Genomic DNA, 23,850 nt, shown 5'->3' with positions numbered 1-23,850 from the left:
AAAAAAAAAAAAGAAAGTTCTAAGTACAAGATTAGGGCCAGTTATCTATTGACTCTACTACTTTTGCATGCTCATAGCTGTTTGAATTGATCTTCACCAGCTGTTCCCTTTGTTCTGCTCAGGCCCTCAGACACGTTTCTTAATGGCTTGAATTTCCGTTAGAGGAAACAGGGAGGGTATGTAACCCAATTCAGAGGAGAAGCAGGGAGGAGGCCCAGAAAGCAGACATTAGGCCTCACCTATGAGGGTGGAATTTTCAGATTTCCATAAAGTCAGTCAAGAAAGAAGACAGTGAGCAAATACAATGGAACCATGACCTGCCAAAGTCGCTAACAAATGTGGCAGAACCATGTGGCTGACTCAAAGGATGAACCAAAATGGTTGGCAAACATGGAAGTAAAGTGGACTGGACTGGATCCCTGAGGTCTTAGGAAGCAGTGCCCTGAGAAAGTAACTCACTAAAGAGGCCCAGAGATAAACAGCCACATAGGTGAAAAGTGCAGATGAAACTCAGCACAAAAAAAGCATGGGCTAGGGTAGGCAGGAACTCAAAGCAGAAAACCAAGCTATCAATAGTTATTGTTTTAAAAGCTGAAACCAAGTATTATAGAGAACAAAAACATAAAGGCAAAAAGACATCATACACATGGAAGTTGAATGATCCATTCCATGACTTGGTTGATAACAGGTGCTGTCAACTCTCAACTAACTTGTACTCATAATGGATGAATGAAACAAGAAAGAGAAAAATGTAGAAATAAACTTGATATAGACCTGTAGGCTACTCTTACCAGCTGGGAAAAACAGACTATGTGCTACCCTTTCACCTTCCCATATGGTGGGATACACTAGGAAACTGTTCCCAAAGCCATGAGAAAACTTCCTAAATTCCCCAGGTTCCATTTTTACCATCCTCTAGCTTCCCTCCTCTGCTCAGCAACCAATATCAGGAAAAAAGAAGTCAAAGGATTTGTGTCCTCCAGCAGAAAAAGCCAGGGTGGGAGAGAAGGGTTCAGAAAGGAATTTGGGCTTTCCTAGGAGGAGAGAAGAGGAAGGAAAGAAATAAATCAGTCCTTCTTGGTTTGAATACATAGAACAGAGAAAGAAAGCAAAGCACCCAAACAGCCTTACTTTTTGACTGGCTTTGCCAAAATGAACAACAGGGTTCTTGGGGTACTATGGAGACCTAGAGATTCTTTCTAGGTTCTTGTTCTAAAAAAATTGTTAGGAAATGCAAAAAAGTATTCATTAAAGGTAAGATAATTATGCTGGAGTGTGTGAGTTTGAGCTAAGTAGGAAGTCTGCTCTGCAGAGTGACAGCAAACCACTGTTAATGAGAAAGCACAGTGGAAATGAGGTTAATGGTGGAGGGCTTTTGTATCCCCCACTCCTACGGCTGACAGGAGAGCTAGGCTGTCCTATCAAAAATTTGCTTGCTCTCATCCCAGAAGAATTGAAGATAGCATTTTCTGATTGGTGCAAGGTTTAGGGTTTGGGAACTATGTTTTCTGCACATGTGTCCTGGATCTCCACGAATGACAGGTCATACCCACTTGTCCTGCAAACTGGCCATGCCCTAACCTCCTACAGCAGCATTATAGGGTTACTGCCCTATGTCCTGCTCACTGTTCATTCAGCAGGTGGTGCCTTTGATTCTTACAGAGGCGGCTCTGGAGACTTGCTAGATCTGCATACTTCTGTGGGGGAAACCCTCTAAAGGACACCAAACTTAGTCCCCCAGCCCACAGGCCACTCCAGGCATTTGAATGTCCTCTCTGATCTTTTTTTTTTTTTTTTTTTTTTCTATTTTTAATTTTCAATGGAACTTTCCAGAGAGGGGTTACCATGGCACAGAACAACAAGCTCAGCATTCTGACAGTTGAATGATGCTGGCTGGCAATTGATAGCAACCATAACACAGATAAGAAGCAATCATCAACTAACACCAGGTGGGGAAAGGAGCTATTATTAATCAGCCACTGCTGGAATACTAAGCCCAAAACCTGCACTGTGCTGCCTGTAACGAAATACAAAAATTTGTGTTTGTTCTCAAGTTCTTTGCAATTCAGTTACAGATATGCTATTTATATAAACAAAATACCTTAAAATAATTTCTAAGCAGCAAATAGGTAAGCCTAAAGGAACTTCTACAAACCCAAAGCATTATAGACTTAATAGTGAAAATATATACTTAAATGTAATGCTTACAGAAATAACTTTAGAAGAAAATTTTCAAAGAGAAACATGAAGAAAGATGAAGTGGAACAGGCACTAAATATCGTGGAATAACTTATATAAAGGAATTCAGCAGTTCGCCTCTTATAATTTTGAGGCCCGGTGTTCATGTCGCATGCTTTCAGGTTAGATGCTTCCTTGCCTACTTGTAATTGAAGTGAGTAGACATAACTCAGCTCCCACCTCATTAAGTTGGTTGAGAGCTCAAATGTTTACTGAATTCTGTCTGACACAACCCCACCTCTGAAGTATCTTGAGGACTCAAAATGGAGGAAGCTTGTTTATTTTTTTAAGACACATGAAAAAGACTCATTTAGAAGAAATGCACATACTCAGAACAGAATAGGTCACTCAAAGGATGAGATGCATTATTTTGTGGAGCTGGGAATATTTTGGTCTGTCTTGAGGCTTTAGAATGATGGAATTAGTAAATCCTATAAGCAGTAATATCTTGGTTTATAGCAGAAAAAGATGGACCAGCCATCAAATGATTATAGCACATTTTACGGTCAAAAGGCATAAGGTCAGTCTATTTTTATGAAATTGGTGATCTAAAATGTTCTGCCTAAAAAAATGACTTGATCTTTCTCAGTTATTTCTTTCTAACCTCTTCTGTTATCTTTTCAAGTGTTCTGGCTGTGTGGCTTACACTATTTTGCTCATCAGTGCTGCCTGGACTGGCTTTAATGGAGTTGGGAGAAACAGGCCTAGCGGGTACAGATACGGGCGACCTTAAATAAACTTGTGTCCTGATGTTGATGTCCTCTTCAAAGTACCATTTTTAAATTTTGATTTTTCCCTTGTCTCCTTTCCATTTGTATTGTTTTCTATCCTGCCTTATTCTCTCCCCTAACTTTGATCTTTTACTTTTAAGGGCTATGGAAGGGCCAAAGACCCCTCTTCTATGTCTGTTTTAGGCTGGGTTGGTTGTGGCACTGACCCTTCCTAGACACCAACAACCAAAAGTTTCTCTCTCACTGATCCTAAGAAGGTGAAAGACAACCAGAACATTGGCAAGTCATTGGCTTTTAAACCATTTTATAACCACGTTAAACAACCAAGGGCCAAAAATTAAAACAATATTGCTGAGTTATGGCTCCAAAGAGTGGCATAATTTGGAAAAAATTAGGTAGCATTTGATAGAAGTCTTTTATCTTCAATACTAATTTCTACTTCTTTTTTAGGTGTTTATCCTAGTACAACAACTGGAATTTAAAAACATACAGACTTCATTTGTTGAGTAAGAAATCCAATTTCTTCATATTTTAATTATAACAATGAACAAATAATAAAGTAAATAAAGATATCTTTATGATCATCTGGCCATTAAATTAAGTGGAAGAAAAACAAGAAATGGAGAGAGGGAAGGAAGAGGATGAAGGGATGTTCTCTAAGTGTGTACTAACTCACGAGAAATGTAGTCATTATGTACTGCAAACACTCCAATTACAATAAAAATTTAAAAGAAATTGTTACTTCAGAGCTCAGAACCTAGGATCTGCTCTCTATTTTTTAGACACGGAAAACCTTTCATAATGAATGATATCAGACAAGATAAACACATAAAGCCTAGAATACATATCAGAAAGTTAATTTTTACCATAAATATAGCAAAGTTCAGTTGCTAAAATATTTATATTGGCATTTTTTATCATATAGGCAGATCTATACAAGTACCCAAATCTTTACCTGAGGGATATTTTAAAGTACATGTGAATAATATACTGGCAACACACTCAGACTATTTCAAATAAAAAGGGAAGCAGTAAGTGTTGTAGTTGTCATAGTTCAGTAAAAAGAATAGAATTTTAGCTAGACAAATTTTTCCTGCATTGAGTCCTAGTTCGATTTGTGTGTATATGTGTGTGAAGTTTCTTTTACAAGTAACAAAATAGAAATTAAGTTTGACCATTTTTTATGCAAAACATTAAGTTCAACTAGCTTCTTTTCCTCACCTTAATAATGACCCAAACACGTCTATAACAACAATAACATCATAGGAATGTTAAATAACAAATGTGAAAAATTAAAATAATCTCAAGTTTTTCAAAACAGTTAAAAGTATTTACTTAGGGGGCAGGGAGATAGCTTAGTGGCCTAAGTGCCTGCCTGACAAGTGTATGGACCTGGGTTCAATCCCCAGTACCATATGCTGTGCTGGCCCCACCCTGGGCCCACTGAACTAGCCACCACGTATGGGCACGGTGGCACATGCCTGTAATCCAGTGCTGGGGAGGCTAAAACAGAAGGATCACTACAAGTCTGAGCTGTGTAGTGAGACCCTGTACCAAATACACACATTTTTTAAAAAGTGTTTATTTAAAAGAAATTTTCACTGGGAGGTAACAAAAATGAAATAAATTTAATATTGTTTAACAACACAATGCCACAATCAGTTTAGTTCCACAATAAAAGCAACACAAATCTATATATATGGCTAGAGACAGGGATGTGGAGAAAAAATATTGAGAGGTAAATGATAACTTTTTACTTACTTCCTATAAACCTTTCTTGAGAGAACTTTCTGGAAAATTATGAGTTAAAAAAGTCTTAGACTACCGGTATACCAGTATAGTTTCCTAAAATAGAATACTAGTGCCAGTTTTCAGGGTAACTCCCTATAGGGATTTGGTTCCACCAATGAATAATGTTTCTAGCTCTATAGTAAGGTCTTCCTTCGAAACATCAATCTCATTCCCTGGTTCTTCCCCAAGCTTCTTCCACCAAGGTGCCTGTGTGTGCTTCAGGGTGATGAGATGGGCCTGTTTAGCCTTGGCAGCCACAGGCCTGGATCTGCTTAAGAAGAGCTCAGGTTCTTTGCCTTCTGCTTCCTTCAGACTTGGTGCCTCTGCAGTAAACAGATAATGAACAGGTAATTGGAAGGGTCCCGTGGCAAACGAGTAGGAACTTAGAACCTGCAGAGCTGCAGACTGCTACAGCATGGAGAGGATTCTAATTCCCGGGTAAGAACAATTACCTGGCCTTTCTATGTTTAAAAGAAATGGCTTAAAGAATTTTGTGAAATCACTGCATTAAAAATTATAAAATGCTCTACAAATGAATGGCACTGTAGCTATGGTTATCATCTACTTCTAAAATATAGCTAAATGCTTTTGGAATTGTGTAGTAGAAACTGGTTAATAGGGTTCACCATCTTTAAAATTTGTAACTGACCTAACACATGAATGATCACAAGGGTTTGGAAGCACACAAGAGGTTATGGAATCTTTATCACTGAAAACATTATGCTGTTATGATGTAGATGTAGAAAGTCCTTGAGGATAGAAATTGGGCAAGAAGATTATTAGCAGTATCTTCCTTTTGAAGATTTTTAGATGTCATATATCTTCCAAAAGTTATGCCTTTCATGAAATAAAAATAGGAGGAGTACATACTCATTAACTGTTCAATACTTGTGCTGATCTGAGCCATCAGAGCTTCTCTGTGCTGCTGGGCTCTCCCTTCTAGGGCCCTGCTCATGAAGTAGTGTTTCAGCCGTTCTTGAGCTTGGGCATGGAGCTCCCTGCTGGCCACATCTGACATCCGAGAGTCCTGGGAACACGGGACAGAACAGTTTGTCATAAGAAGGACATATATAACAAAGTATATTTTCCTCACCACTTAGCAGAAATTCTAGGGTGTATGGTGTTATTTTATCAATAGAATCTTGATATCTACTAATACTCTTGTGAATGTTTAAAAACAGCCTTAGATTAAAAACACAAAACGGAAAGTTGATTTTGGTAAGCTCCCATATACCACTTCTTTGGATCGTATGGAATTATGGAGAAGGGGTAAGACTAAAAGATTGTAGTGAAATTATTTTTTTTTTGGTGAAGATAATGCCCTGGAAGAGTAGCAATAAGGCCAACCTGTCTTTCCTGGATCTCATTTGAAAGATTGTCTTCCTCTTAAGTCACACCTACTCCTAAACTTTTTTTTTTTTTTAATTTTTTTTTTTCCACGAAACAGGAGAAAATCAGTCAAAGGGTCATATTTCACTTGGGAATAGTAGTGCATACCTGTAATCTTAGTACTGTGGAAGGATGAGGCAGGAAGATCATAAATTAAAGCTTACTTTGGGAAACAATGACTTAGCAAGACCTTGCCGCAAAATAAAAATAGTAATAATAATAATAATAATAATAATAATAAAAAGGTCTGGGGATATAGCTCAGTGGAAAGGCTCTGCATTAAGTCTCTTGCACTACAAATAATTAACTAATTAACTAAGTAAATAACCGTATTCCTTTGCTGGTCAGCTAATTTAAGGGAAAATTAACTGATTAGTTTAGATATTAAGGATTCTTAGCTTTGGACCTCACAGTTCTGACATGACAGCATTTTTAAATATTCCAGGCTCTGAATCTTTGTTCTAACTCTGTTTCTGCTAATACCTTCCTTTTCAGCCATAGGAGCTTAAGCAAGTACACTAAAGTATGCCTAAAGCAGCACCTAAAATATCAAAAACAAAAAACTAGAGTATGCATCAGAATCACAATTGTCTCTTCCTATCTGTAGGTACCCCTGCATTCAACTAATGGCAAATTCAAGGTGCATATTAGAAAAAATCAACACACAGATACGATTTTTTCTTGGCATTATTTCTTAAACAATATAGTATGACAACATTCTATGTACCATTTATGTAGTATTAGGTATTAAAAATACACTAGGGATGATTCAAAGTACACAAAAGATGTGTATAGCTTTTGGAATACTATACATTTTATATATAGGATCTAAAACTAATCTCCTGAAGACACTGAGGGATAACTGCATATATATATGCAGAGAGAGAGAGAGAGAGAGAGAGAGAGAGAGAGAGAGAGAGAGAGAGAACAAACTAAACATGAGAGCTACAATTACAAAACTCCTGGAAGACAATGTAAGAGTAGTTTCAGAACACTAGTTTTTGAACCACAGGCCTAGGCAACAAAGAAAAAACCAGACACACCAAAATAACTTTAGTGTATCAAAGGATACTATTAAGACAAAAAGGGAGATCACGGAATGAGCCAAAATATTTGCAATATATATACTATGAACTCTTAAAACTCAATGATAACAACAAAAAATAAACTAATTCAAACATGGGAAAAAGACTTAAGCAGACATTTCTGCTCAAGAAGGCATACAAATGATCAATTGACATATAAAAAGATAATCAAAATTACTAATCATTATAGAAATTCAAATCTAACCCACAATTAGATACCACTTCATACCTATTATTCATTTAAAAAAAATAGGAAGAAGTGGTGACAAGAACATAAAGAAATAGGAACCCCTGTATGATGCTGCTGAATGGATGAACAAAATGTGGTATAGACATACAGTGAAATATTCAACTTATAATAATAAGGATATCCTGACATAAGTTAATTTTAATAAATCTCACAGACATTATTCTAAGTGAAAGAAAGCACATACAAAAGAACAAACACTACATGGGGTACTTAAAGCGGTCAATTTCATAGATACAAATCTAGAACGGTGGTTTCCAGGAACTGGGCAAAGGGAGAATGGACAGTTTAATTAGTAAAAATAAAGTTTCAGTTTTCCAAGATCAAACAAGTTCTAAAGATGAATTGTGGTGAGGTTAAACATTTATATAATACTATTTATGTTTTGTATATTTTCAGTATATATAAAGATAAATTTAAAATATTGATACATGAAGCTATAGTGAATTTACTAAATCACAATTTCTTGGGGTATATGTTAACTGGTTATGTAATTTTAATAAAGGCAATTAAATATATAAATGATTACAACTTCTAAAAGCAAGATAAAGGGCCGGCCAGATAGCTCAATGGATTAAAACACCTGCTTAGGCAGATGCAGGGACAAGGGTTCGATCCCTGGTACGCTGTGGTGGCCTGGCCCTGGGGTGCAGTGAGAGGGCAATTGAGACTGGGCGTGGTGGCACAAACCTGGAACCCCAGCACTTGGGAGGCTGAAACCAGGACGATCACTATGAGTCCAAGCTGTGTAATGAGACCCTGTACTAAATACATAAAAAAAAAAAAAAAGTTTAAAAAGCAAGGTAGTCTACTCTCTACAGAGCTTAGGAACTAGTCATAGATTTGGTTTCATAGAGGAATGCTTCTTTATTCACTGGTTTTGCATAGAGAACTGTCATTTGTGCTGCTTCTACTCTTTTCAATTCATTTCTGGCTCTTGATTAAGTGAAGAGTAGTTAATATGATTGATCAGAAGCTAAAGGATTAATTAGTCATATTTTATTAGTAGCCAGGCTAATTGCATTTTTAAAAGCTCAGTACTCTGAATTTCATTTAATATTTAGGATAACTTTTTCACAATCAAGTCATACTGAGGTAAAAATGACATACATTCATCTCCAAATGTTAACGAGGAACAGTCTGTTAAATGCTGACATGCCTCTGTGAAATAATCACCGCAATCGAGACCACCCACTCGCCCTATTACCCTCACACCCTTCCTCACCTCCCATGCAATTATTGATGTGCTTTCTGTTACCACAGTTTGTACTTTTAGAGTTCATGTAAATTGAACAGTATAGCACATATTCTACACTGTCTGGCCTCTTTCAGGTAGCATAATCATTTTGAGGCTTATCTGTGTTGTCACAAGCATATTTCATTCTTTTATACTGGTGACATGTGTTTCCTGAGATGCTGTTGAACATCTGGGTTGTTTCTCGTTTTTAGCTGTTGTAATTCATGTATGAGTGTTCATACAGAAACAAATTTCTTTCCCTCTGGGCCACATACGTGGATGATCATGTGGTAGATACATGTTTAACTTTTTAAGAAACTGCCCCGCTATTTTCCAAAAGCAGTAGTACTATTTTACATTCCCATGAATAGTGTGTCGGTCACAGTTCTTCAACATGCTTGCCAGCTTTGATGTGTTCAACCTTTCAAATTGTAGTCATTCTAGTTTAGTCATTTAGTCATTCTATTTCCATCAATATGACTATTCCAGATATGTCAGATAAATGGAATCACACAATATTCATCGAGCTTATTTTACTTAATATTTCTTCAAGGTTCATCCATATCAGCCTTAGGTATTTTGAAGCTTTGTTATCAGGCACATACACATTTAGAATTCTGATATCATAATTAAATAACTCCTTTATCATTGTACTTGTCCTAGCTCTATGTTTTTCATATAAAGTGTTTTGATTTTTTGGGGGGGTAATCAACATATATTCAGGTCATATTTTTTAATTTGACTTTTATTTAGTTTTTCAGTATTAGGGACTGAACCTAGGGTCACTGCACTGAGCTATTTTTAATTTGACTTTTATTTAGTTTTTCAGTATTAGGGATTGAACCTAGGACCATTGCACTGAGCTACATTTTACCTTGAGACAGGGTTTTACTGAGTTGCCTAATTGCCCAGGCTGGGTTCAAAGTTGTGATTCTCCTGCTCAGGTTGCCGGAGTGCTGGGATTACAAGAATATACCACAATACCTGGCCAATCCTTGTGTTTCGATTGTCATATTCAAACCACTTACATTTATTAAAATATGGTCACTCTTAAGTCTATCACATTGATATTTCTGTTACATCACTTTTTGTTTCCCCTATCTTTTGACTACTCAAATATATTTTATGATTCAATTTCCTTTTTATGCTTATTAGCTATACATCTTCTTTATACTAGTTGCCTTCAGATTCAAACTATATATACTTAACAATCTACCTTGAGTGATATCACACCATACATTTCATGTGAAAAGCTTATCATATATACCTTTTTCTGTCCTCATGGCTTTTATGCTGCTGTTGCCAAGCACTGTACTTTTCATTGTTATAAACACTACTAGAAATTACCGAGGGCTGGGGATATAGCTCAGTAACACAATGCCTACCTGGGTCATGATTCCATTCCCAGTACAAAAAGAAGAAAAAAAGATACTACTATGACTTTTGTTCAAAATAAGAGTGGGCAAAGTGAAATGAAACACAGATATTTATTGTTTTATAGATAACCTATGGTTAATCCTAAAATAGCAGAGATCAGCAGTTGCCAGAGAGGTTGAATTGTCTACAATACTGAAAATATTTACTGTGCGGTACACATTGTAAGAGGGTCTGGGAGTGGCACAGTGCATGTGTGGCAAGTACAAGGTCCTGAATTTGATTCCTGATACCACCCCCTGCCTTCAAATAGAGACTGTTATATCTTGCAAATATTTATACCATGATGCTGGTCTGTACTTCCTCATCCATTCTTTACCCAAAGAATATGCCAATTTTAGGAGTAATTCTAAAGCCTAAAGGAAGGAAATAGCACAGCCTGAGGGAACGAGAGAACATAGCAGAGGTCAGAGTTCTTACATACTTCCCTCCCACCTGGAAGAGTAAACCCAGCGTGAGATAAAACTGTGGCTGGAGTCTCAAGAAAGAGTTGACCTGCATGTAAAGCAAGGAAGAACCAGAAACACCATAACCTGCAGTTCCTTTCCACCATCATCTATTGTTTCTCTGAGCAACGCAAAACTGTGAGACAAGGAAAAATCCTACCTACTGTGCACTATCCTGCCAGAGGCAAAGGAGGCCCACTGCTGAGCCCGGGTGCTGCAGCAGGTTCCCAGGTTGGAAAGCTAAGCTCTTGAGTCAGGTATGGTCAACATTCTAAGCACAAACAAACCAAAGGACTGCTGGTGACACTGTGCAGAAAGTCACGAGAGGGACAACATGGAGACTACTATGAAATTTACACAGTAGTGAAGGGACCAGGAATGGGAGGTTACTGGCTGAAGCTGACAGGAAATTGGGTATAAGGCAAATTAGTTTTTCTTCCTAAAGAACTGGATCTTGGGACAGAGACAAAGACCTACAGTTGGCCATACCCAAAGCACACCTTTAAGCCAGGAGGTCAGTCTAGAGAGACCAACAGCCCTAACCACTCCCTGGCAGCAGGTAAGCAGCCCTCAAGTGGGGGGAGAAACAAGTAGGGGAGAAACTGGCTAGGCTGTCTGTAAGGAATCTACTACAGTATTACTGTGGGAAGGAGACTGGGTAGAACTAGCCATATGGCTATGTGGGGCTTTTGTTTGTTTCCTTGCTTACTTGTCCATTCTGGGCTCTCTCATTTTTTGTTCTTCTCTTTTCCCCAGTTCTTGTTTTTTTAATCCATGGTATGTTTTTTAACTTTTTTTGTCGGTTTTTATTTTGCTCCCCAGCTGTTTTCTCTCTCTTTTTTTTTTTGGTGGAACCAGGGATTGAACTCAGGCCCTTGCGCTTGCCAGGCAAGCACTTATTCTACTGAGCTATCTCCCTGGCCCCCTATTTTTTCTCTTTTTAACTTTCTTTCCTCCCTATTTTTTCTTTCCTCTTCCTTATTTTCTCTATACCCCTATCTTGCCTTTCTTTTTCTCCACTTTCCACTTTTATACAACATGTAAGAATAGACCAGTGCTTTAACTTGAATGGTAGAGTTTATGGCCATTTCAGGATACTCTCAATAAAGTATGCTTACAGGAGCCAAACAAAACTAACTACAAATAGATTAACAAATTCTGAAAGCCTTGAATCAGTCTCTAATTACACTTCTCTCCTTCTGTATCCCTTTTCCTACCTCCACAAATATTCAATTCCCCCACTACTAATATTTTACCCCAGCTATAAAAACACCTCCAGCAGAATCTGATCTTCTAATTTTTACCTATTGACATTTTTCTTTTCTCTTTCTTTTTTTCTTTCTTTTTTTGGATCCGGGCATTGAACTCAGGCCCTTGCACTTGCCAGGGAAGCACTTATTCCACTAGGCCATCTCTCCGGCCCCATGACATTTTTCTTATCTCTTTCCCCTCTTACTAACTTACCAGTTTCCTTTCTTTTTATTTCTTTTTTTTTGGGGGGGGGATTATACAAAGTTTATAAGTAACTCTGCAGACAAACATACATGGTAAATAGCAAGCATGTGTAATAACATCAGTCATAGTTACATAATTCCCACATAAGTTGTGACCTGTAGGTGCACTGCTGTCTGGGTAGAAGTTAGTTCCCCTCATAACAGTGTTCCACTCCCAACATCCACACATTTCCAGACTTGATCAGGTGAAACAGCAGTCACACTAAACAAGCTTACTGGTGACTACACCAGAAACACCATCCTAGTGTTCCCAGTTGTAGTGAGGACCAGCGCCACCTACAGGCTTCCTAAAACATGTTGCCAGGCCTCATACCTGGAGTTTCTGATTTCTTAGGTCTGGGTTAAGACCCAAGAATCTGCATTTCTTGCAGGTTCACAAATGATGGTGATGATCCAGGGATCAAACTTCAAGAACCACTGTATGTCATGCACTGAGGTGACAACCATAGCTCAAGTACTTAGATGTAACTTGTAACTGAAATGGATGCAGTACCCAGTCTTCGAAACCAACTGTTGGTGTTACTGTTGTCATCTAACCCTCATCAATGACCTGTCCTAATTTTGCCTTGTATATAAACAATAAAAACTAAGTCATTTATATTTTAATTTGAATACTGCATCCAGGACCAGCCAAATAGCTCAGCAGATTAAAGCACCTGCAAGCAGGCACAGAGGCTGGGGGTTTGATCCCCAGGCCTGCCTTGTCAGCACGGCCCTTGGGTGTGCTGAGACAGCAATTGAGACTGGGAGTGGTGGCATGTGCCTGTAATCCCAGCTCTTCAGAGGTTGTAACAGATGAATCACTACAAGTCCGATCTAGTGGTAAGACCCTGAACACCATGTAGACCCTTCCTTAAAATAAAATTAAAAAAAGAATACTGCATCCAATATATTTTTATTTTCATAAAAATATATTTTTTGAAAGATTCTGTTGCCCAAATAATGTAATTTTCTCCTTCAAATATCTTGAAAAATACCTTCACAACATGGTACACAGATGCTATGAAAAGAGCAACTAGCATGCAGGAGCCTTAAAAGGCACGGAAGAGGAAGCACTAGAATTAAAAAGGCCTGAAGCTTTGTCTGTCCCAAGAAACAGTGGCGACACAGCTCAGCAGCACAGTGCCTTCCTGGCAAGCACAAGGTCCTGAGTTTCATTCCCAGTACCAAAAAAACAAACAACAACAACAACAAAACAAACAAACAAACAAAAAAACCCCTCACGTGCTGTACTTGACCAGATGCACTTTGTCTCCTGGGTTGTGCATTTTAACAAGCATCTAGGTGATGCTGATCCCGTGATCCTTTATTTTTTTAACAAGATCTCAGAATGATGTCACTTTTAGTATTTCCATATAAAGTTGTCAGTTTTTAATACAGAAAAAGACACAATACTTGAACCCATCAACACTTCACTAAGGTAAAAAAATACAGTAAGAATTTGTAATGAAGCCCAGGCAAATCCATATAGTTAAATAAAAGTGAAAGCCTCTACTGGGAGACAATCTGTCAGAATCTTAAGCAAGTGCCTACTGACAAAGAGCTTTTAAATATTATTATAACTCACATTCTGACTTCCTATATCTTTACTTTTTCTTTTTTCCTTTGCTTCAAACTTTATTCCTAAAACAGAGAGGAAAGCTTTCCTTACTGGACTTAGAACTGCATCGAGCTAAAAATGTTTCTTAAGAAACAGATTGGGAAACTATTTAAACTCAGATACTTTTGTAGGTAACTATATTAATAAACCTTTATGCTGCTTTACATCAATTTTAAAGGGAATAAAAGAAGGGGTAAAAACAGTATTTATTAGTGGTTAATGTACTGCTGCAATGGCCAAGAGACTCAGCTGCATCGATGGTACACTTAAGAACATTCCATACTCCTGGATGGTCAGAGCAAGGCAGCTTATGAAACAATGAAACAAACAAACAACAACAACAAAAGAAGGCATCAAAAACTAGTTTTGAGAAAAAAGATGAAAGGATTATTCCTTTCAATTTCCTATGACACTCCAGAAAATAAAAAAGTAAACATGACAAAACAAATTTTAAGGTTCATGATTGATATGGCCACATCTGTGCATGCTGTTGTAACCAATAATTTTTTTTCTTCTTACAACACAGTGACTGTACCCAATCCTATTAAACTGAAAAGGGTGAGGTGGCAGACAATACTTCTTGGCAAATAAAGGTTCTATCACTGGAAAGCAGAGCATAAGGAGATCTTAACCAACAAAAGTCTCTTCACTCTAACCTCAACCCTCTGCACAAAAAGGGATGAGGACATATAAAAACAAGGTAAGAAACTACCTCTAAAGACTCCCAGTTCTCCCAAAACAGATCAAAGGGGCCTAACAGAGAGGGAATCAAAAACCAAAATTCTGAGCTCTATGAAATGATTAAAGAGAAAGGAAAGAAACTTAGTGACCTCAAAGATGACATAACCAAATATAAATAGTGGAAGTAATAAACAAATTGACCAATGGAGTTACAGATGAATCAAATAAAAAATGAGAAGAGTTGAGCAAAGCCATTCAAAATACCAATGACAAACTTAGCAAAGAAACAGACTCCATTGAAAGGTGCCAAAGACAATCCTGCTCATTCATATATATATTACAAAATTACCTTTCAAAATTGATGGAGAAATAACATTTCATGACAAAGAATACCTTAAAAAATTTATGACCACTCAACCAGCACTCAGAAAGGCTCAAGGCTATTGTATATATAGAAAGAAAATGAAGCCAACAAAGCCAAAAATTCTGATGGAACAAATATATCAAGTAAGGTGAGCAATTAAATAAAAAGGAGAAAATAAGAGTCTATTGGTTTAATAATAACACTTAATTATTGCAGGCTAATCAGGTCCTCAATCTCCCAAAAGAATGTACAGCAAAAGCTAAATAAATGAGGCAAATAGAATGGTTTCATGGCTCCAGGAAGATTAAAGACCTCTCACAGAATTCAAGATACTCTCAGGGGTAAGACCAAGACTTTCTCTGGGTGGCCCATATTTATTTTGTTATCAGAAGAAGGGAAAGGAATACTCAAGAAGGGTGGAACCACTAAAGGACTTCTCCAAGTAAGGTATTAAGTTAATCTACCCATAAGTGAAATGGCTGAGGCTATAGTCTTTATCTGGTTAAGGTTGGAGCCAGGTGTCCTTGGCTGTGATCCTGACTTATCCTTTGAGGCTTTCTGGCTTCATCTGCCATTACAGGTCTCAGTGACTCAGAGGTTCACTTACTATGAGCCCACTGCCCATCTCCAAACAAGGAGACTAGGCTTTGAACAGACTCACAAGTAAACATGGAAAGCCAGTTGGTTAATGTAAGCCCTGCTCAGAGCTGCTACATAGTGTTCTCCATGAGGAGTCAATAGCAGAAAAATAATATAATGAAAGGAATAAGTCCATATCTTTCAGTAATAATTCTCAGTGTAAATGGCCTCAACTCCCTAAATAAGAGACACAGATTGGAAATTCAAAGGATGGAAAACAATATTCCATGCACCAGGATCTCAAAAACAAGGAAAGGAAGCAATCTTATTCTTAGACAAAATGGATTTCAAGCTAAAACAGAAGAGGCAAAGAAGATCATTATAACTAATAAGTTGAGGGAACAATGCAAAAAGAAACAACTGAGGGGGCCAGGGAGATGGCTCACTGGAATAAGCGCTTCACCAGCAAGCGCAAGGGCCTGAGTTCAATCCCCAGTTCTGAAAAAAAAAAAAAAAAGAAAAAAAGAAAGAAACAACTGTAAATATGCATTGAATACTGATATGCCCAACTTCATAAAACAACACTATAGGGCATAAAAGATTAAAAAACACCAACACAGTCATAGCGGGGGACATTAATATCCAACTACTAAAAATAGATCAACTAAACAAATAATTAACAAAGAAATATCAGCGTTAAACCTATAAATGGATTTAACACATAGCTATAGCTATAGAGTTTTGAACCCTACCACCACAGGATATATACCTCACTAGCACAAAGAACTTTCTTTAAAGTAGACTACATAACAGTCTGTACATCTTCCTTTTTATAAATATGAAAAAATCAAAATTATCCCATCTATGATATCAAATCATGGTACACTGAAACTGGAAATCAATTGCAAAAGAAACCATAGAAATTTTACAAACATATGGATATTAAATCAATATAGCCCCAAACACTCATGGGTCACACAAGAAATCAAAGAAATTACTAGAATCAAACAGTAATTCCAGTACAGCGCATACCAGAATCCAAGGGACAGAATGAATTCAGCTGTAGGATGAAGCTTATTTTTGTGAAAGCTCACATTAAAAAAAAGCTAAGCTGAAAAAATATTAAAAATAATAAGTCTGGGTTTGAACTGTTCTTGTTTTTCTAGAAAAACAAGAACAGTTCAAACCCAGACTTATTATAAGGGAAAAATTCATAAAGATCACAGTAAAAACTAATGAAATTGAGACTAAAAAAAACAAATAGAAAGAATCAAAGAACCAAAGAGCTAGGTCATTGAAAGAATAAACTAAACAGACCACTTCCTAGCCAAACTTACCCAATAAAGGTAAAGGAAAGACCCACTACAATGCAGTTAGAAATGAGAAAGTGAAGTCAAAAGAGACACTGCTAAAGTCTAGAAAATTAGACACTGTTATGAAAAAACTGTACTCTAACAAAGTAGAGAATCTAGAAGAAACAGATAGATTCCTAGACTCATATGATTACCAGAACTGAAGCAGGGAGGTATAAAAACCCTGAGTAATCTAATAGTAGGCAATAAAACTGAGGCAGTAATAAAAAGCATACCAACTATGAAAAACCCAGGATCTGATAGATTTCCAACTGAATTCTGCATGAACTTCAGAGAGGATATAATGCCAGTATTCCTCAAACTCTTTAAAGAAATTGAAGGGAAGGATTATATCCAAACTCAATCCTGGAAGTTACAATACCTTAGTTTCTAAACCAGACTAGAATCCAACTACAAAAGAAAACTGTATGCCCATCTCTTTAAAGAACTTCCCAATGCTAAAATCCTCAACAAGACATTGTCAAATACAATTTAACAAATCATCAGAAAGATTATACATCATGGAAACATAGGCTTTATGCTGGGGTGCAAGGATGGTTTTACATATGCAAACCAATACATTAATACATCACACAAATAGAAGCAAAGATAAAAATGATTATCTTACTACACACAGAAAAAACCTTTGACAAAAATCCAACATCCATTCATGATAAAAATTCTAAAAAAAATACTGCAGATATAGAAGTTCTTTACCTCCTTCTTTAGTTTCTAAAGACAAACCTACAGTTAGTATCATATTAAAATCATTTAGGACAAACCTACAGTTAGTATCATATTAAAAGGGGAAAAGCTGAAACACTGACCCCTAAACTCAGGAATAAAGATTTCCATTATTGCAATTTCTGTTCCATGCAGTACTCAAAACATTTACCAGAAGAACTATGCAAAGGAAAGGATAAAAATCAACACAAAAAATCAAATGCATTCCTGTACATCAATAAAGAATCCCCTGAGAAGCAAATTAGGAAAACAATACTATTCAGAACTATAGTACTGTGAAAAAGCAGATTGAAGAGGCTATCAGAAAATGTGAAGGCATTCCCTGTTCTCAAGCAGCCAGAATCAGGATTGTTAATACAGATGAAAGCTGATACATAGATTTAATGCAATTCTAATTAATACACCAACAGCATTTGACATAAGGCATAAGAGTCTGATTTCAAGGGACACTACAATGATACAGTGATAAAAATAGCATGGTACTGGCACAAAAGCTGACGTGTGGATCAATGGAACAAACGATGAGGAAGCAAACCCAGGCATATTAAAAGTCATCTGATCATTGACAAAGTGGCTAAAAATGTAGGCTGAAGCAAAAAACACAGCCTCTTTAACAAATGGTGATGGGAAAACTGGTTACACATATATAAAAGATTGAATTGAGAGGCATATCTATCTTTACACCAAAATAAAATAAAAATGGATGAAATAGTTATTAAAACAGAAACAGTTTTAGATATACTAGCTAAATACTGGAAGACATAGGCACAGGGAAGAACCTTCTAAATAGAACTCCAATTGTAGAAGAAATAATATCAAGAATCAACAAATGGCATTACATTAAATTAAAATGGTTTTGCACAGATACAGTGAAAAGAGATAACCTAAAAAAATGCGAATTTTTTTTTTCTCTGACAGAGGACTAATAACTAGAATGTCACAAAGAACAAAAAAAGTCAGATCCTTCAAAGACCCAAACAAAATATGGCAACACCAAAATAAGGTACATTTCTCAGAAGTATAGGTGGACAATAAATAAATGAAAAAATGTTCAATATCTGTGGCTACCAGAGAAATGAAAATTTAAACAACACCAACATTTCATCTCCAATGAGGGCTTGACATCAAGAAAACAATAATAAATGCTACCAAGGCTGTAGGGAGAAAGGAACCCTCCTACATTGTTGATGAGAATATAAACTTAAGGAAATCAGTATGAAGAATCATCAAGAAGACTAAAATAGAAATTCCATTTAATTCCACTATTTCCTTTCTTGCTATCTTCCCGAGAGTTAAAACAAATCATATTATAGTAATACATGCGTATCCATGTTTATAGTATATAACATAATACTAACTCTTGGAAGCAGCCTATATATAGTTACAAAACAGATACAGAAAACATGGTAGTTATAGCTGAGGAACTATTATTCTGACATAAAGAATAAATTGGAGACATTTGTTTGAAAAAGAATACTACTTAAGATCAGAATGTTAAATGAAATAAAACAGACATTAAGGTTTAACTGTTATATAATCTCACTTATATAAGAGAACCAAAGCATAATTTCAAAACACAAAATCAAAGATAATAAGAAATAAGGAGGTAGACAACTTGCACATGGGCAATAAAAGCAATCTGGAGATGGTGAGGAGGTAAGGGAATAGAAGGGAAGTAAGATATGTTAAGAACATGCACCTACTCCTAAAATGAAAGTAACCACTATATACTGCAAACATGTACTAACAAAAGATTTATATGATTAGGAAAATATATAAAGTATAAGACTTTACATAATTTACATAACCAAAGATATCTATATCTGTACTTATATCTATATCTATTCTATGTGGAAAAGGTTTCATAGTGATAAAATCTTAGGAGGGATTTTTCTCAAATCCTGTATTTTCTGATCTTTGGATTTTGTATGTGCCCATACGTAATAATGAATACTTACTGGCTGACAGCTACATATATTCCTTTTATAAGATTCAAAATAGTCAAAGATTTCCTGTAGTATTGTGAAAGAAGCTATAAGCAAGTCTTGTGAAGTATGGGAAGCAAAGTCCTCTTCACTACCGACTATACTTCTACAGTCATAATCATTAGCTACATGGTAAGGCCACTGAATTACATTATATAAGCAATAAACAGGCGTATGCTTATGAGCTGTTGCTTTGTTGGTGAATGTCATGCAATGAAATAATGTAATGTGGCTGTTATGGCACAGAAGCCTACATACTGGACGTCTTCTGACGTAGTCATCTACTTGTTGCTTCAGCTGAACTCTCTGTGCATCCGTGAGCTCTTGGAGTCCTTGCCAAGGGGCAAATAGCTTCTTTTTCTTCCGGCACTTTGCTAGGAATTTAAGAACCTGAGGGCAGGGAGAAGAAAGGCTTGTGATTTCTCTCCCCTAATACAGCTATTATTCGTCTAGAACATGTAGCAGGGACACCATGGCAACAATAGTTAACTCTGAGTGAAGATGAGGAGGGATTGTGGCAGAGTAAGAATGGGCAGTGACAACTGTACAGGTGTCCTCAGCTTATGAGGTGGTTAATCTCCTAATAAACCCACTGTAAGTTGAAAATATTTTAAATTGAAAATACATATTTACTATATCTAACTCACCTCTTTTGTACAGCTTACCATCATACTGTGGTTTCTACTGAATGCCTATCACTTTAGCACCCAACATGTAACACAGGGACCATTTAGATATTCCTCTCTAATGAAAAAAAAAAAAAAAAAATATATATATATATAAAATCTTAAATGTTCCTCAAAGGAACATTTGTGGATTAAAGGTTTTGTTCAGGACCGGCAAAATAGCCCAGTGGTCTGAAATGTCTGCTTAGGCAAGTTTAGGCAGGCACAGGGGACCTCAGCTTGATCCCAGGCACCAGACACCTCACCAGCCCTGCCCCCAGGGTGGGCTGAGCCAGCCTAACTAGATAAAGAAATAAATAAGAATTAAAACAAAAAAGGTTTTGTTTCCAGCTGATGGTGCTGTTGGGAGGTGCCAGAACCTTTAAGACATGAAACTTAGTGGAAGGAAGTTAGGTCACTACAAGCATGCCCTTGCCCCTTCTTTCTCCCTGCTTTCCATGGGCATGGAGCTGAGTAACTTTGCCATTGATGCTTTGATTTGCCACAGGCCCTGGACTAGAACCTCAGAAACTTGAGCCAAAATAAATCTTTCTTCCAAGTTGATATTTTAGTATTTCTGTCATGGAAATGGAAATCTGACCACAAGGATACATTGATTTTATATATATATATATATATATATATATATATATATATATATATATATATATATATATATATATATATATATATATATGCAGTAAGCAATAAAGATTAACAAAGGAATTAAGCATTGGGTTCTAATTACAATTCTACTTATAAACTGTATCCATCTGGACCAGTTACTTGATCTCTATAGAACCCTAATTCTACATGACCAACAGTATTAAAAACATCATAGAGTATCTAAAAAAGCTTTGGTAAATGAGAAAGTATTATAAAATAAGGTATGAAGCAGCTGACAATATCTTACTGTTCTTTCCTAAGTCCTTCACAATTGACTTCTAATAAAATAGAGATAGTTGGTGGTTTAAGCACCTGCCTGACAAGTGCAAGGACCCTAGCTCGATCCTTTGTACCACATGCTGTGCTGGGGGAAGTGGGGAAGGGAGGGAAAGACACCAGGCAGGTGTGATGGTGCACACCTGTAATCCCAGCGCTGGGGAGGCTGTGACAGGAGTCTGAACTGGGTAGTGAGACCCTGTATCAAATAAATAAAATTTTAAAACATTTTTGAAAAGAATTATTATATAGTTATCCAATTATATCAAATACTTAATCTATGCATTAAAAATTCAAATATGTTACGTTGTACTTACAGAAGATGTTGGAATATACAAAAACAGTTTCCACAAGTGAGGATATCTGATCTACACAAATGAGTAAAGTGGTGGGACAGACTCCACTCACACAGCAAGCACTCCCTGAGAGCTGACAACAACATTAAATAATATATAACCATGCCTGGCAAGCATGGGGCCCCAAGTTTGATTCCTGGTACTCCTCCAAATGAATAAAGAAGATAAATAAGTAATATATAGCTTCTTATCCTTGAGGAGCTAGCAGTCCAAATAATAGATGAAGAAGATTAACACTAAAATATTGTCGTATGGTAAGTGATGTGGTGAAGGTTCTACAGTAGTCCTAAGGACTGGGTGTCTAAATAAGATTCGTTTTACTGTTCTAATTTCTATTGATTTATTGAAAGGAACAGTTAATGTTTAATTGTTTGATCAATCTTGCATTCTTATATCTGGCCACCTGAGCAACTGTGTTGAAGATAACACTATGCAAACATAAGAACCATTGTTAATTTTCTATCATCTTGTTTTGAAATTCTATATAGTTTTTATGTTATTGTTATCTTTGTTATTTTGTGGGGGTTTTTCTCTTTAAAATAAAAAAAGATTAAACTTATAAATCATACCACAGATGAAGGAGCTGAGCTATAGGCTAATGGCATAGATAACCTATTTAGATAAACAATAGCAAATAATTTTCCAAAATCATAGAAATGATAATTTTCCAAATCATAGAAATGACAAAGCTTAGGAAATCTAAGTCACTTGACCAGGTCTTTCAATAGGTAAAGAGCAAAGTCAGATCTGAGCATACTTTGGCTCCTTAGCTGTTTTAGCTATATCAGACTCACTGCTCTTTGAAGTATGACAGCTGCTTTGCGCTCCATGAGAGATGGCCTTTGTCGCTGGAACATTTTCCTTTCCCTGTACCCTCTCCAATGCTTCTGGATAATCAGTGCTGATTTCTCTTCCAACTCCTGATTGTATTTCTGCATTTGACCTAAAAAGATGACAGACACTATTACAACATACTCACTGCTGTGTTTTCTCAGGTTCTAGAATTAGGACAATGGTGATAATAACAATCTTGTAGTTGTTTTATTTTAATACTGCCAATGATTTCCTCAATATTATTATTTTATAGCCCAAAGATTTTTTTTAAAAAAAACTAGTTTTTCCAGATTACGCAAACTTCTTTAGAGAATACTCATAAAAATGTTTTTGGGGTAGGGTGGTGAAAAAAGAACTAAAACTTCAACAGTCACATTTCTTAGGAAAAAAAAAATTAGTGTATGGATAAGAAATCATTTGGTAGCACCAGAAGGACAAGGTATGAATATGGTATTTATTCCACCCTGTGTGCTTCTAAAGTTTTCTTTAGTTGGTTCCACATACGACTTTCTTTTTACTTTCTGAGGCTTAGCTCATACATAGTTACAGGTTCAGAGCTGCTAACAGGCACAGCATTGGTAGTACCAGTGGAATTTTAAATGGGTATATTTGAGAGAGATAAAAAACTGATAGTGGAGGTAAAAGGGAAAGAATTTTAGGATGTCTTAGATGGGAAACTGACTAGATGGTCGGCACCATTGCCTGATGCAAGAAATAAAAAATCTGGGAGCAAGATGACTTTAAAGATGCCTCTGGTCATTTAAATAAAACTATCCCACAGGCAGTTTGCTACAGAGCTAGGCTGTCTAATAGAGTACACCAATTAGCTACTTAGATTTACAGCAAAAGGAAAGTAACAATTCAGGTCCTTGAGTGCATTAGGGAAATAGGGAATACTGAATAGTCACCTCTAGCCCCTGGCTACTAAATTAGATGTTGCGGACATTTGTTTATGTGAAAAGTTCTATTCAGTGGTCCTGCTGAATAGAGCTTAGGCGAGAGGGTAAATGTAAGTGGCTAAATACTCAGGTGACAGATGAATCTATAGCTATAGGTGGGAAACACCAGGCAGAATATGAGAATAACTGGGTATTGATGGAATTCTGGAAGTAAATAGATTTAAAAGAAAGGAAGAGAAACAAGGGCTTAGTGAAGTTTTCTGGGACTCAGTAATAAGAAAACAAGTGAATATTCAAAATAGTTAGGATAGATATACAGCTACTTTCTCTTAATTCGATGATTAGAAAGATTTGTATTAATAGTGTTTGTGGATGGGATGTCATGTCTGCATCTACACTATGAATAACCACTAAGAAGACAACAATATGCAATGTATTAATTATTGAAACTGTCCTACTCATTGGTTTTGAAACTGTCTCATTGCTATTTGTTTCTCAATAAATTAAAAAAAATAAAATAAATGAGACATTAAAAAAAACCAAGTGAAATAATAAGAAAAAAATCTTGTAACCAATTAGCCCTCCCAGATCACATTTTATTATTAATTTTAACTTAGTCTTCACAGGATGCAAGGTCATGTTGCAAGTCTGTCCTACGGAATAAGTAAAATTCTGATGGCAGAATGCAGCAATGTTCTAATTGCTTAATTGAATTTAAAGAGTTTATGACAGACACC

General features: G+C 36.4%; 1 protein-coding gene and 1 long non-coding RNA gene across 8 annotated transcripts in view; one reads left to right on the top strand and one right to left on the bottom strand.

Annotated features, from left to right (window-relative positions):
- The first annotated feature begins 1,825 nt into the window (after positions 1–1,825).
- On the top strand, positions 1,826–14,408 carry LOC111812868. The gene is made up of 3 exons (XR_002818245.1): positions 1,826–1,949; positions 2,864–3,475; positions 14,239–14,408. It is a non-coding gene; the product is annotated as an uncharacterized LOC111812868 (long non-coding RNA).
- The window catches only part of Iqcb1 (IQ motif containing B1), a 50,019-nt gene continuing 30,710 nt past the window's right edge, over positions 4,542–23,850 (bottom strand). For all 7 annotated transcript variants that reach the window (XM_023702240.1, XM_023702242.1, XM_023702239.1 and 4 more), the window contains 4 exons: positions 22,175–22,323; positions 19,676–19,807; positions 5,631–5,787; positions 4,542–5,083 (listed from right to left, as the gene is read on the bottom strand). In XM_023702240.1, the coding sequence (XP_023558008.1) occupies positions 4,854–5,083; positions 5,631–5,787; positions 19,676–19,807; positions 22,175–22,323 (668 nt within the window). In that variant the 3' untranslated portion in view covers positions 4,542–4,853. The remainder of the gene's footprint in view (positions 5,084–5,630; positions 5,788–19,675; positions 19,808–22,174; positions 22,324–23,850) is intronic.

This window comes from Octodon degus, unplaced genomic scaffold (genome assembly GCF_000260255.1).
Source record: "Octodon degus isolate 3935 unplaced genomic scaffold, OctDeg1.0 scaffold00147, whole genome shotgun sequence".
NCBI classification, from domain to species: domain Eukaryota; kingdom Metazoa; phylum Chordata; class Mammalia; order Rodentia; family Octodontidae; genus Octodon; species Octodon degus.
The sequence above is the reverse complement of the archived record's forward strand: the minus strand, read 5'-3'. Positions and strand labels throughout refer to the sequence as shown.